The sequence below is a fragment of the Budorcas taxicolor genome, chromosome 2 (assembly GCF_023091745.1).
Source record: "Budorcas taxicolor isolate Tak-1 chromosome 2, Takin1.1, whole genome shotgun sequence".
Lineage (NCBI taxonomy): Eukaryota > Metazoa > Chordata > Mammalia > Artiodactyla > Bovidae > Budorcas > Budorcas taxicolor.
This window is the reverse complement of record NC_068911.1, coordinates 50,925,457-50,940,670: the sequence shown is the minus strand read 5'-3', so window position 1 is coordinate 50,940,670 and position 15,214 is coordinate 50,925,457. Positions and strand designations below refer to the sequence as shown.

Here is a 15,214-nt window from a genome sequence, read left to right as displayed (position 1 = left end):
CCTCCCAGCCCTCTGCTCAGGAGAGTCGCGCCCAGTCCTCCCCTCGCCCGCGGTCACTGGGGGTTCCAGACGGTGAATTCGGATCCAGGATAGAGACCCTTGGAGAAGACTACAGTCCCTGACCCCGGGAGTCCTCTGGGAGCCGGTGTGGATGACGTGTCCTTGTCCTGGACAAACTCCCGTCTCAGAGCAGGTTTCTTCCTCTTCCCCGTCCTTTCCCTTCCCCGTGTCTGTGTGGGCACAGGGCTTGGACTTGACGATGGCCTTGAGGAATCAGTTTGTTCTGATTCTGAAGGGGTGAAACCTCCGGCCCATCCTCTATTCTTCCTAGCCTGGTTTCTGCCTCTGTGGAGTTGGGCTCCCGACGCCTGTCACGGAACTGGGTTCTCCCAGTATCCTGCCAGAACCAGCAGCATCTTTTTCAGAAATGGAAATCCTCTGGCCCCACTCCTACCCCGCTCAGAATCTCTGGAGTAGGGTCCAGCAGTCTGCCGGAACAAGCCCCGGGTGATTTCAAAACAGCCTAGATTTTGAGAATCGCTGTTCAGAGAGGCCAGTTAAATGAAAATTTTTGTATATCAAGAGCTGGGTAAATAGTAAATAGTAGTTAGGTTATTATTCCAGAGATAGAGAAGCGCTGCGTAGAATCCCATTTCTATTGAACAGAGATACAACGTTAAGGAAGTATTTCTTGTCTTCGCTTTTTTTTTTTTAAAGCAAGTGTTTGTTTTCTTGCTTTAAAAAAAACAAAACAGAAACCCTGAAAAAATTGACCTTGTGAAAACGCCTCTACAACAACAACAAAAGAATAGGTATACAGCAGTATCTTCTTATATATAAACTTGTTTCTTTTGGATATACTTTCTCGTATCTTTTTACTTCTTTTGAAAAGCATATTATGATTAACGTTTAAAGTTCTACAATTTTAACTCAGATTTCAACTTTCTTATGCTGCAATTAGTTTAAGCCTGGAAAATATATTAGAACTACCATGAAAGTGTTAGTTGCTCAATCGTGTCTAACTCTTTGTGACCGCATGGACTGTAGCCCACCAGGCTCCTCTGTCCATGAAATTCTCCAGACAAGAATGCTGGAGTGGGTTGCCATTCCCTTCTCCAGGGGATCTTCCAGACCCAGGGATCCAAGCCGGGTCTCCCACACTGCAGGCAAATTCTCTACTGTCTAAGCCACCAGGGAAGCCCATAGAAATACCATATCATCCAGTAATTCCACTTATGTGTATTTATTCAATGAAAATGAAAACACTAACTCCAAAAGCTATATAGACCTCCATATTTATTACAGCATTATTTACAACAGACATAAAAACAACCTATTGATAGATTAATGGATAAAGAAAGTGGAGCATTTATTTACACATATACAATGAAATATTGTTTAGCCATAAAAAAAGAATGAAATCTTGCCATTTGTGGCAACACAGATGGCCCTTCAAGGCATTATACCAAGTGAAATAAGTCTGACAGAGAAAGACAAATACTATATGATCTTGCTTAATGTGGAATCTCAAACAAAAACCAAACCCGAGCATAGATACAGAGAACAGTTTGGTGGTTACCAGAGGCAGAGGGTGAGGTGGGCAAAATGGGTGAAGGGAGTCGAAAGGTACAAACTTCGGTTATAAAATAAATAAGTCATGGGGAAGTAATGTATAGCGTGGCAACGATAGTTAATAATAGCAGGACTTCCTTGGCAGCACAGTGGATAAGAATCCACCTGCCAGTGTAGGAGACACAGGTCAGTGCCTTGTCCGGGAAGATTTCAGATGCAGCTGAGTCCCTGTGCCACAGCTGCTGAGCCCACGCGCTAGGGCCGGTGAGCTGCGACGTCTGCAGCCCACGCACCAAGAGAAGCCGCCGCAATTGAGAAGCCTGTATATTGCAATGAAGATTAGCCCCCACTCGTCACAACCAGAGAAAGCCCTTGCAGCAACAGAGACCCAGAGCAGCCAAAAATAAATAAATGTTTATAGCTAATAATAACATTGCATATCTGAATGTTGCTAAGAGTAAATCTTAAAAGTTCCCATAAGAAAAAAAATTCTGTAACTATGTATGGTAACAGATGTTAACTTGATTTTTTGTGGTGATCATTTCAAAATATATACAAGTATTAAATTACTATGTTGTACACCTGAAACTAACATAATGTATGTCAATTATGTAATGGTTGACCATTACATAATTAACTATAAAGATGAAAGGTACAGATTCATTTCTTGAGAAATTCAGCTTCATTGCCATGATAAATTGTATTGCTTGTCTTTTCCTTTTTATTCATTTCATTGCAGAAACTTCAAAAAGGACACACTAGAATTAATTAGAAATGTTAAGATTGCCCAAAAAAGGAGCACCTAGATTTGATCAAAATCAAGATGAAGAAACTTACCTGGAAAATTTAGCTGTACAGAGAAACGCTTCTGCTTTTTTTGAAAAATATGATCGGAGTGAAGTACAAGAGTTGCTAACTACTGCACTAGTTAGCTGGTTGTCTGCCAAAGAAGATGTTCGCTCTCAACTAGACATGCCGTGTGGAATTATGAGTCAAATGAATAATGTAGGCTTCTCCACTGCAATCCTACTGACTCCTGTGGACCCTACTGCCCTCTTAGACTATAGAGAAGTCCATCAGATCATAAGAGAATTGGCTGTTGGAATTTATTGCTTAAATCAAATTCCTTCAATCAGTTTAGAAGCTAATTATGATCAGAGTTCTTCTTGTCAGTTACCCCCAGCTTATTTTGATACCAGAATTGGGCAAATTCTGATCAATATTGACTACATGTTGAAAGCACTATGGCATGGAATATATATGCCCAAAGAAAAACGAGCTAGATTTTCTGAATTGTGGCGTACCATCATGGACATTGATCCAGATGGGAAGCCTCAAACAAACAGAGATATATTTGCAGAGTTTAGTTCAGCAGGTAAGAGAATTTAACATGTTTTATCTTTTTTAGAATCCTCTTTTAGAAATTAAAAGTAATTTATATGTGATTTGGTTTTATTTTAGCCACATTTCTTATAAGAGATTTTTTTAATTCCAAAGAATCTATCTTTTCAATAATTAATCTTTTTTTTCAATGTCACCTTTTGAATCTTGGTTAGAACCCGAACCACAGAAGTGTTCATTTGCTTTTTACTACATCTGTGGCTAGACTGCCGTGAAGTTCAAATGCATGTGAATAAGATTTGTTTGATGACAACAAAGCAGCCTGACTTGCCTGCTACGGGTTGGGTATCCAGTAGTGTTTCAGGTCCTGAAGTTTTTGCATACCAGCAAGCAGTACTGTCTCTTGGAGATGGTACCTCTATGTCTGGTAATAGCTCTCATTTCCATGCAAGCTCATCAACTTCTGTTGAGAGGAGAGTCCAAGAGTAGTGAGTTTAGGCAGAAATTCTCCTCCTCTGGGAGAGAATTAGTCTGTGATATTGCTGGAATCAACACGAATGCCACTGGATAGGTGCTTATATCCTCTGCTCCTAGGACTGAAGGGTCACTGGCTACTAAAAAAATCATAGCCGTAACTGGAACCTAAAAATCTCTCCTTGTTGCTCAGATCTTTGGATGATTAGGGTGAAGTAACGCAAAAGACTGCCAGTAATAGCTGGCAAATTCCATCAATTTCTGCATTCCGTTGACTGGTCTGATAGTTCTCTCTTAAAGGGTACTGATATTTTGACACCCTATAGATACATTGTTGAAGAGAATATGGTATGGTCAAAATCTTAAAAACTTTTGTTAGCATTCACCCAGAAGTTCTATCATTTCTGGTAGTTTAGGACCTTCAAGGCTAGTTCAGGTCACATAAATAAAATATAACTAAACTGGGATACAATTTTCGTAGTCAATGACGCTTCTATCCTGGAAATTGTCTATTAATCTACTAACTAGTCACTGGAAGGCTGGAAACCATGGCACAAGTCAGATGCTGTTTCTGCCTGCTTGCATTGACCAAGACGTGTCTGGGAAACTAGGTTTCATGCTTTGCTCTCCTTGATCAGGATGGTGACAGGAGCTCTGTGAAGATCTGAGCTCCATGGAGGGTATGAAGGATCAGCAGGAGCGGACGGCAGCTTTTAACAATGTTAGAGCTTTGACAATCCTGACAAAAATTGGGTTTTTGCCTTTTTTCTGTTTTCACAAAAATCTTTTTGAGGCCCCCATTGGAGATGAGGTGGAACTACAGAACCATCATCCCAAGCTGGCATGTGTCAAGCAAAGCACAGGCCAGACACGACAGACTGACTGGCAAAGAAACAACGACCCCTTTTGAGATTCTAGGTAGAAACTAGGTAGGTCAGTTCAGTTCAGTTCAGTCGCTCAGTCGTGTCCGACTCTTGGCAACCCCGTGAATCGCAGCACGCCAGGCCTACCTGTCCATCACCAACTCCCGGAGTTCACTCAGACTCACGTCCATCAAGTCAGTGATGCCATCCAGCCATCTCATCCTCGGTCGTCCCCTTCTCCTCCTGCCCCCAATCCCTCCCAGCATCAGAGTCTTTTCCAATGAGTCAACTCTTCGCATGAGGTGGCCAAAGTACTGGAGTTTCAGCTTTAGCATCATTCCTTCCAAAGGACACCCAGGGCTGATCTCCTTTAGCATGGACTGGTTGGACCTCCTTGCAGTCCAGGGGACTCTCAAGAGTCTTCTCCAACACCACAGTTCAAAACCATCAATTCTTCGGCGCTCAGCTTTCTTCACAGTCCAACTCTCACATCCATACATGACCATTGGAAAAACCATAGCCTTGACTAGATGGATCTTTGTTGGCAAAGTAATGTCTCTGCTTGTCAATATGCTATCTAGGTTGGTCATAATTTTCCTTCCAAGGAATAAGCATCTTTTAATTTCATGGCTGCAGTCACCATCTGCAGTGATTTTGGAGCCCCAGAAAATAAAGTCTGACACTGTTTCCACTGTTTCCCCATCTGTTTGCCATGAAGTGATGGGACCAGATGCCATGATCTTTGTTTTCTGAATGTTGAGCTTTAAGCCAACTTTTTCACTCTCCTCTTTCACTTTCATCAAGAGGCTCTTTAGTTCCTCTTCACTTTTTGCCTTTAAGGTGGTGTCATCTGCATATCTGAGGTTATTGATATTTCTCCCAGCAATCTTAATTCCAGCTTGTGTTTCTTCCAGCCCAGCGTTTCTCATGATGTCCTCTGCATATAAGTTAAATAAGCAGGGTGACAGTATACAGCCTTGATGTACTCCTTTTCCTATTTGGAACCAGTCCGTTGTTCCATGTCCAGTTCTAGCTGTTGCTTCCTGACCTGCATACAGATTTCTCAAGAGGCAGGTCAGGTGGTCTGGTATTCCCATCTCTTGAAGAATTTTCCACAGTTTATTGTGATCCACACAGTCAAAGGCTTTGGCATACTCAATAAAGCAGAAAGAGATGTTTTTCTGGAACTCTCTTGCTTTTTCCATGATCCAGCGGATGTTGGCAATTTGATCTCTGGTTCCTCTGCCTTTTCTAAAACCAGCTTGAACATCAGGAAGTTCACGGTTCATGTATTGCTGAAGCCTGGCTTGGAGAATTTTAAGCATTACTTTACTAGCATGTGAGATGAGTGCAATTGTGAGGTAGTTTGAGCATTCTTTGGCATTGCCTTTCTTTGGGATTGGAATGAAAACTGACCTTTTCCAGTGCTGTGGCCACTGCTGAGTTTTCCAAATTTGCTGGCATATTGAGTGCAGCACTTTCACAGCATCATCTTTTAGGATTTGAAATAGTTCAACTGGAATTCCATCACCTTCACTAGCTTTGTTCATAGTGGTGCTTTCTAAGGCCCACTTGACTTCACATTCCAGGATGTCTGGCTCTAGGTGAGTGATCATACCATCGCGATTATCTTGGTCATAAAGATCTTTCTTGTACAGTTCTGCGTATTCTTGCCCCCTCTCCTTAATATCTTCTGCTTCTGTTAGGTCCACACAATTTCTGTCCTTTATCGAGCCCATCTTTGCATGAAATGTTCCCTTGGTATCTCTATTTTTCTTGAAGAGATCTCTAGTCTTTCCCATTCTGTTCTTTTCCTCTATTTCTTTGTATTGATCGCTGAAGAAGGCTTTCTTATCTCTTCTTGCTATTCTTTGGAACTCTGCATTCAGATGCTCATATCTTTCCTTATCTCCTTTGCTTTTCGCCTCTCTTCTTTTCACAGCTATTTGTAAGGCCTCCCCAGACAGCCATTTTGCTTTTTTGCATTTCTTTTCCATGGGGATGGTCTTGATCCCTGTCTCCTGCACAATGTCATGAACCTCATTCCATAGTTCATCAGGCACTCTATCTATCAGATCTAGTCCCTTAAATCTATTTCTCCCTTCCACTGTATAATCATAAGGGATTTGATTTAGGTCATACCTGAATTGTCTAGTGGTTTTCCCTACTTTCTTCAATTTAAGTCTGAATTTGGCAATAAGGAGCTCATGATCTGAGCCACAGTCTGCTCCCAGTCTTGTTTTTGCTAACTGTATAGAGCTTCTCCATCTTTGGCTGCAAAGAATATAATCAATCTGATTTTGGTGTTGACCATCTGGTGATGTCCATGTGTAGAGTCTTCTCTTGTGTTGTTGGAAGAGGGTGTTTGCTATGACCAGTGCGTTCTCTTGGCAAAACCCTATTAGCCTTTGCCCTGCTTCATTCTGTGTTCCAAGGCCAAATTTGCCTGTTACTCCAGGTGTTTCTTGACTTCCTACTTTTGCATGCCAGTCCCCTATAATGAAAAGGACCTCTTTTTTGGGTGTTAGTTCTAAAAGGTCTTGTAGGTCTTCATAGAACCATTCAACTTCAGCTTCTTCAGCATTACTGGTTGGGGCATAGACTTGGATAACTGTAATACTGAATGTTTTGCCTTGAAAACAAACAGAGATCATTCTGTCATTTTTGAGATTGCATCCAAGTACTGCTCTTCAGACTCTTTTGTTGACCATGATGGCTACTCCATTTCTTCTGAGGGATTCCTGCCCACAGTAGTAGATATAATGGTCATCTGAGTTAAATTCACCTGTTCCACTCCATTTTAGTTCTCTGATTCCTAGAATGTCGACGTTCACTCTTGCCATCTCCTGTTTGACCACTTCCAATTTGCCCTGATTCATGGACCTAACATTCCAGGTTCCTATGCAATATTGCTCTTTACAGCATCAGACCTTGCTTCTATCACCAGTCACATCCACAGCTGGGTATTGTTTTTGCTTTGGCTCCATCCCTTCATTCTTTCTGGAGTTATTTCTCCGCTGATCTCCAGTAGCATATTGGGCACCTACTGACCTGGGGAGTTCCTCTTTCAGTATCCTATCATTTTGCCTTTTCATACTGTTCACAGGGTTCCCAAGGCAAGAATACTGAAGTGGTTTGCCATTCCCTTCTCCAGTGGACCACATTCTGTCAGACCTCTCCACCATGACCCGCCCATCTTGGGTGGCCCCACAGGGCATGGCTTAGTTTCACTGAGTTAGACAAGGCTGTGGTCCTAATGTGATTAGATTGACTAGTTTTCTGTGAGTATGGTTTCAGTGTGTCTGCCCTCTGATGCCCTCTTGCAACACCTACCATCTTACTTGGGTTTCTCTTACCTTGGACATGGGGTATCCCTTCACAGCTGCTCCCGCAAAGCGCAGCCACTGCTCCTTACCTTGGACAAGGAGTATCTCCTCATAGCTGCCCCTCCTGAACTTGAACGTGGAGTAGCTCCTCTAGGCCGTCCTGCGCCCAGGTGGAAACTTCAATTATAGAAGTCAAATTCTGGGGCATGATGAGGGTTAGAGGCGCACATGGAGGATTCAGCCATTCATATGTAAAAGTCACAAGAGCCTCTGGCCATCCCATGAGAGCATCAGTTGCAAGAAGAGACATGAACAGGACAGGAGGGAGCACATGCCCTGTTTTATATCTAAGGACAGAGGGCTCCCGCCTAGTCGATGGTAAAATCAATTCTATCAAGCAACTTCGCAGCCCAGCTTCTGGTCTATTGAATCCAGCTGCCCGTCACATCTGAGGCCACCCTCTATGAGGATTCCCTCACAGGGGTGCTCCTGGTTGAGGGGATCAGAGCCACATGGAAACATTCTAATCAAGTTGTAGGTGGAGCTGGGGAGCACCCAGAGACTGAAGTTGTCTGTCTTCCATTGTCTACATTTTCAGAGGTGATATTCAGAATTAATCATCAGTACCACATAAGCACTGGCCAGCTAGAACGGGCATCAGCAATAAAGCTGGAACAAGATCTCAGAGGCCTCCCGCTTGCCATATGTACCCTTTCCTAGATCATGAAGCTTTCTAGACTGTCCCTGGGAGGGAGGCATTCAAAGAGCTCAGGGCTAGAGCAATTCGGTTTACCAAACAATATCAAAGGTTCCAGTATTTTAACAATGTAGCCATATTGGTATATAGCTAAATATCAGTCCTAGACATGTCTACTTAATTCTTCTTTCCTGGATGAGAATTCATGCCTTGACTATTATGATCCTCCCTTTAAACTGTCTCAAAATCATCCACTTTGGCTCATCTCAGCTACAACACCCTGATACAGAATATCCTTTTCTCTAGCCTGACATACTGCAACTGCCTTCTGACTGCTGTCTCGGCCTATGATCCCTTTTCACTGAAAATGAATGAGGCTAGAAATCGTGCAAATCCAGTCATTCCACCATGTGCCTTGGGAGATATATTGTGTTACACCAAAGCACTTTGTAATACTGGCTGCCGAGCAGTCAAAGAAGTGCATCTTATGTGGAGAGAGATTTTCTTCTCCCTCGACCACTGTTCAGGAGTCTGCTGAAGACCCGGCAGCACCAGCATGCCCCAGGCACTGTAACAGCCGTATAGTGCAAACGATGGTAAAGGACACAGACAGCAGAGTGCTGGCGCGGTCTGCAGGGGGGAACCTCAGAGAGACAGCAGGGATTGGGACAGGTTCCCATCAGCCACCACGTCAGGAGCATCCCTGTGAAATCCTGCAGGGCCAAGCATCAGATTGCAGGAAAGGCACCTGGACCCTTAGGAGATGGGGCTTTTATGCTGCATGCTTAAGTATGTACAGGGTCAGATACTGGCATACCAGTGCAAAGTGGATTAGCCTAGGTTGCCTCCCAAACTAGGGTCTGAAATGAGGACTTAAGTCAGGGTAGTTTATGGAAAATGACTCCAAGGGACAGGCAATGCATAGAAAAGGAGGAATCATCAACCCAAGGATACGCTGGTGAGCTTTCACCACTTAGATAACTAGTTATGGTTTGGCTGGGACGCCGGGGAGTCACACAGAATATACTTCAAGATTGTCAGCCTGCGGGATGGAGGAGGGGAACATGTATTCCCTGGCTCCTCTCCTGCATTGGTCAAAGATTACATGGGGGTTAACTCTGTGTACAGATTTATTCATCCATCAGAGTGGCTGACCGGATTCCATCAGGAGTCCAACACAGCAGTGAAGAGAAACCCCAGGGCAAAAGTAAGGGCCACATGGTGCATCTGAGGCAAGGCGTGGTCAGGTTATATCTGTGTGGAGCTAGTCCACGCAATAAGAGCCACAGTGAAATATAGACTGCCAGGGAACACAGGTGTCTGATACAGAGTGTGACTCATGGCAATGTGGCTTTAGCCCCAGGCTCCCAGTTTAGTCCTTGTAGTTGCTGCTGTATAGCAGCAAGATGCTGGGAAGACTTGCTATTTCATCTTTCATGGTTGGAGAAACAGCACCTCCTCTCTTGACTGCGAATCTGGATTCAAACCTTGCAACTGACCGTGTGATTGTCTTAAAACCTGTGCTAAAACGGATTTCCAAGGAACTCTGCAGGAAGCCGACAATATTGGGGGGAAGGAAAACTTTTGTGAATCAATGAGGACAAGTTCAACTTCAGCTCTCTGATAGCTTTGCACAGCACAAAACCACCAGGAAACACCACCCTTAGAAAACCAGTAGCAACACTTGTGGAGAACACAGCACACCAAAAATCTGGTCCTGTTCTCCAGTTTGCTGAGAAAGTATACTAATTAGGGCAGGTCCCTTGATCTGATGACCTTGTTTAATACCAAAAGCTGGCAGAGTGAAATGGTTATTTTTTTATTCCTTGACCTTTGTCTGGAATACTCTTTCCCTCACCCCACTCTTCTGCATTCCTTCCCAGGTTATTGCTACTCATTTTTTTGATGCTTGATTCAGACACCACCTCCTCTGTGCACATTGTACCACTTTTTATTGGAATTGTTGGCTTCATCTCTGTCTTCCTTATTAGATTTTCTGTGCTTGAGAACTCGAGAGCACAGAAATGTGTCTTTTTTGTCTTTAAATTCTCATTACACCTACAGCACTTTGTTGTTATTTAGTCACTAAGTTGTGTCCAACTCTTCAACCCCATGGACCTGCCAGGCTCCTCTTCCATGGAATTTTCCAAGCAAGAACACTTAATTGGGTTGCCATTTCCTTCTCCAGGGGATCTTCCTGACACAGGGATTGAACCTGAGTTTCCTGCATTGGCAGGCAGATTCTTAACCACCAAGCCACTGAGCCACCAGGAAGCCCTGCACAGTGCTTCAGTTCAGCTCAGTTCAGTCGCTCAGTCGTGTCTGACTCTTTGTGACCCCACGGACTATATAATCCATGGAATTCTCTAGGCCAGAATACTGGAGTGCGTAGCCTTTCCCTTCTCCAGGGGATCTTCCCAACCCAGGGATCAAACCCAGGTCTCCCACATTGCAGGTAGGCTCTTTACCAGTTGAGCCACAAGGGAAGCCCTTTCAGTTTGAGGAACTCATGGATAAATAGTGCTTTTAACTATGATAAGGAATGAAAGAAAAGCAAATTTGGGGGAGAGGAAAAATGGATTTTGTTTGGGAGTGCCTCTAGGACATTCAAGTAAAGATATTTATTCATTTTAGTTCAGTCACTCAGTCGTGTCTGACTCTTTGTGACCCCATGGACTGCAGCACGCCAGGCCTCCCTGTCCATCACCAACTCCCAGAGTTTACTCAAACTCATGTCCATCGAGTTAGTGATGCCATCCAACCATCTCATCTTCTGTCATCCCCTTCTTCTCCCGCCTTCAATCTTTCCCAGTATCAGGATCTTTTCCAATGAGTCAGCCCTTCACATCAGGTGGCCAAGGTATTGCAGTTTCAGCTTCAGCATCAGTCCTTCCAGTGAATATTCAGGACTGATTTCCTTTAGTAAATCGCTGGGGGGCCTCTCCCCGGATGCCATTATCTTTCTGACTGGTCTGTTTCCTTCTGTCTCCTGCTTTGAGAGAAGGGGAAGGGGGCTGTCAATCTGACAACAAGAAATGACAATTTCATTATAAATGGAAAGAAAATGCAAGAAATTTGTCATTTATAGCATAGAGTAAAACTAAGTTTTAATTCTTGTTTTATTATGATTAGTTAGTAGGAAAGTTATTTATTGTATATATTTAGCTTCTGTTATCAGCAAGGAAAAGAAATGTGTATTATAGGAACTGAATAAACAAATATACTTTATGCCCAAGTAAGAAGCTGATTCTTTGCTTAAAGGAAGATCACATTTCTCGTTGTTCTTCCATATTTTCTTTAATTAAAGATGAGACGTGTTATTATGTTTCCATGGTGGTGTATTATTCCTTCAAAGAGAATGAAAATCAATTCTTCTTAATTCCACCAGCTTCTCTCTTTGTTTACTCTGCTTAGTTACCATGTATCTGCCTGCTTCTCTTCTTTGACAGTTTCAATGGTATTTCATTATTCCTTTGCTGTCATTTTGGTAGAATTTTGAGATGAAACCGTATTCAATCTATTTATCCAGCAGCCAAGTATGAAAATTTCACAATATTAAATTTGTCTTTTTTACTGTGAAGGTTTGATTGATATTACAAAGGATCCAGACTTTGATGGAATCTATGATGAAGACATGAATGATGATCCAACGTATAATCCCAATAGCCCTGAAGAAAAAGCTGTATTTATGAAATACGCAGAATATATCCTACTAAAGATGACATTCAGCACCACACAAGTTCAACAGTGTGAAAATGTTTTTATATTTGAAACAGCCTATTGGCTTACTAATGCTATAAAATGTAATCAGGATAATCTTGATATTTGTACCTACCAGAGATTACAGCAAAGATTATATCTTCAAAAAAAGATTATTCAAAAACACTTTGAGAAGAAAAAAGAAATCAGGAAAGGGATAGGATACCTAAAATTAATATGTTTTCTGACTCCATTCCTGCTGAGCTTAAAAAAGAAGATGAAAGTTCCATATTTAAGTGGTCTGCTTCAGCCTTTTTCAGGTAAGAATATTGCCAAAATTATATTTAATGTGTAGATATACATTGAATTTATGTTTAAATTCAATTTTGTTTATAGTATGTGGATCCAAGCATATAACCAAGCTATAGCATGTTAAAAATGAAAAACATGTTAAGGTTTGACAGAACACAACAAAATTCTGTAAAGCAATTACAAAAAAGAAATTTGCAATTCCTTCAATTAAAATATAAACAAATAAAAAACAAAATGTGATGTCTCCAAAGTAATTAAAAATGCCTGGTATATTCACATAGTACAAGGTACATATTTTTATCAATTACGAGGATGATTGAAAGACAAAATGATCTCTGACGTATGTTATGTCCATGCCAGGATAACGCTATATCATAGCTCATGCAAAGGATAAATTCAGTGCACTTCTACTCAACAGCCCTATTGTGTTTTTCAGGAAAATTAGAAACTGACCCAGATTAATATGGAGCAGTAAAAGATCATGAATGATTTTACATTTCTGAAAAAAAAGATGAAAATATATTAAAAACTTTAGTAATATACTGGTCCTATAACAAAAGAGTAGAGGGAGCTGAAATAAGGTCATGTTTATATGGAATTTGACAGGAATACAGAGCAAACTATTCCTCCCACCCAGATTAGCACACAAATTGCATATTTTCATTGGTGCTTAAACATGTAGGCTTATTTATAGCAGGTTTTCTATTCAGATGGCAGATTTTCAGTAGAAATTTTGCAAATCATTTAATAAAATCTGTCATGAGAATTATGATAGTGAAGCTTATAATCCATACCTGTGAACTATTTAAAAATGAACTCATGACAATCTTGTCCAGGGATGCAGGTGGGGGCAGTGTCTTGGGTATGGAACTAATGTGCTCTTTAGAGGATGTTAGCTGTACCTGTAATGACTTACTACTTAAATTATTGGAAACAAATATGACTAAATGTTAATAATTAATTTCCATGTGGTGACATTTGGGTGTTACATTTTTCTTTGTAATTTTCTGGACCTTTTGCATTTCTTGAAATATATACCTTATATTGATGAAACTATATTCTGCTAACAAGTCAAAATACTGCATAAACTAATCCTTGCCAGGATTTTAGAAAATTAGTTTTAAAAAATAAATGTTATATGTGTAGCTTTCTAAAAAAATGAATTGATTATTTTTGTCATATGAGAGATACCCACCTTTTCTTTATAATGTCTCTCTTCCTTAAGGTAACTTTTGTTTATTTAACTAGAGAGTCTCATGGCACAGAGTTTCAAATCTCTATTGATAATGGTGGTATAATATTAGTCGTGAGCTCACACATAGTAATCAATAAGTAAATTAATGTTTTGAGTATTCTTTTGAAATGTCTGTACAAGGAAACTATCAAAAATGCCTGGAACATATGATATAAATATATGTCAATATTTAAAATATACATCGAGCATAAATTTTATAGAGTACAATTGTGAAGATTTCCATTTCACATGGATTGTTTTCACTTTATGTAAAAATGATTTGAGACCTCCAAAATATGACTGCTTATATTCTATTGTTGAACTTTTAAACAAAATTTTGTTTTCATTTTTTTGAGATGACAAGGTCAAGACAGAGCGAGAATTGCCTCCATTTATTTATGGACGAGATTTTAAATGCCAAAATTTTCACTACAAAGAGGATCAGTATTTTCATGTTCATGGAGGAATTGAATTTGATATCAGCACCCCTTCAATTGAGAATGCTTTGGAAGATTTTAAGGTTTAAATTATTGTTGTTCCTGAAATTGTTCGTCATTTCACAACTCTTTCATCCTGTTCTCCAACCAGAAAGAGTTTCTGTCGGTGCAGGTGCTAGGCAGCTCTCCAGACGATGACCTCCACAGCTCGCTAGTCTCTTCATACATTACAAAACAAACACGAATTTAGTGCAGGTCTGTGTAAGGCCCTGTGTTAAATTCAGAGGCACAACTATCATCCCTGCAGAATTTATAGGCCATATTTGCCCTGGAATAGTTAACCAAGTACAGAAGAAATCCCTGAACATTAACTGCATGTTCTTCATTTGTTCTCAAGGATTAGCATTAAAACAGAGATCCTCCAGAGTTTGAGAACAATAGTTCTTCATCTGGAAAACATAATACATTTCAATTGTTATTGCTTTTCTACCTTCTCCATATTATATTTCTTGTAAAAAAAATTTTCCCTTGAATCCAAATTAGGGATTGTATACATTCAGTTATTATCAGGGTCTCTTGGGATATTTTATTAAAAATTTGTTCTTTACATGTATAAAATTTCATCTAAAATAAGTCTTACAATTGTTTATACTTGTTTTTTTAGTAACATAATTTATATTTTAGAATAACTTAGAAAAAATACGGGATTGTGCTGTTAATGCATTGGCAGAAGACTCAGGATACAAAGAACATTACTCAATACCAGTTGTGAAATTTAATGGAAAAAGGTAAGGAACTTTTAGTATCTATTCACAGTATCACAACTTGTTGAAAGCAGAAACCAGGAAACTGTCAAAATGCAAAGAGACGCTTACTCCTTGGGAAAAAAGTTATGACCAACCTAGATAGCATATTCAGAAGCAGAGACATTACTTTGCCGACTAAAGTCCGTCTAATCAAGGCTATGGTTTTTCCAGTGGTCATGCATGGATGTGAGAGTTGGATTATGAAGAAGGCAGAGCACTGAAGAATTGATGCTTTTGAACTGTGGTGCTGGAGAAGAGTCTTGAGAGTCCCTTGGACTGCAAGGAGATCCAACCAGTCCATTCTGAAGGAGATCAGCTCTGGGATTTCTTTGGAAGGAATGATGCTAAAGCTGAAACTCCAGTACTTTGGCCACCTCATGCGAAGAGTTGACTCATTGGAAAAGACTCTGATGCTGGGAGGGATTGGGGGCAGGAGGAGAAGGGGACGACAGA

The 15,214-nt window shown here is 40.8% G+C and overlaps 1 protein-coding gene across 1 annotated transcript in view; it reads left to right on the top strand.

Moving 5' to 3' along the window:
* The first annotated feature begins 2,346 nt into the window (after window positions 1–2,346).
* Window positions 2,347–15,214, top strand: part of ANKAR (ankyrin and armadillo repeat containing) — a 52,385-nt gene continuing 39,517 nt past the window's right edge. Inside the window, exons 1-4 of the mRNA XM_052636192.1 lie at window positions 2,347–2,947; window positions 11,855–12,292; window positions 13,875–14,038; window positions 14,640–14,743. Of these exons, the coding sequence (XP_052492152.1) occupies window positions 2,347–2,947; window positions 11,855–12,292; window positions 13,875–14,038; window positions 14,640–14,743 (1,307 nt within the window). The remainder of the gene's footprint in view (window positions 2,948–11,854; window positions 12,293–13,874; window positions 14,039–14,639; window positions 14,744–15,214) is intronic.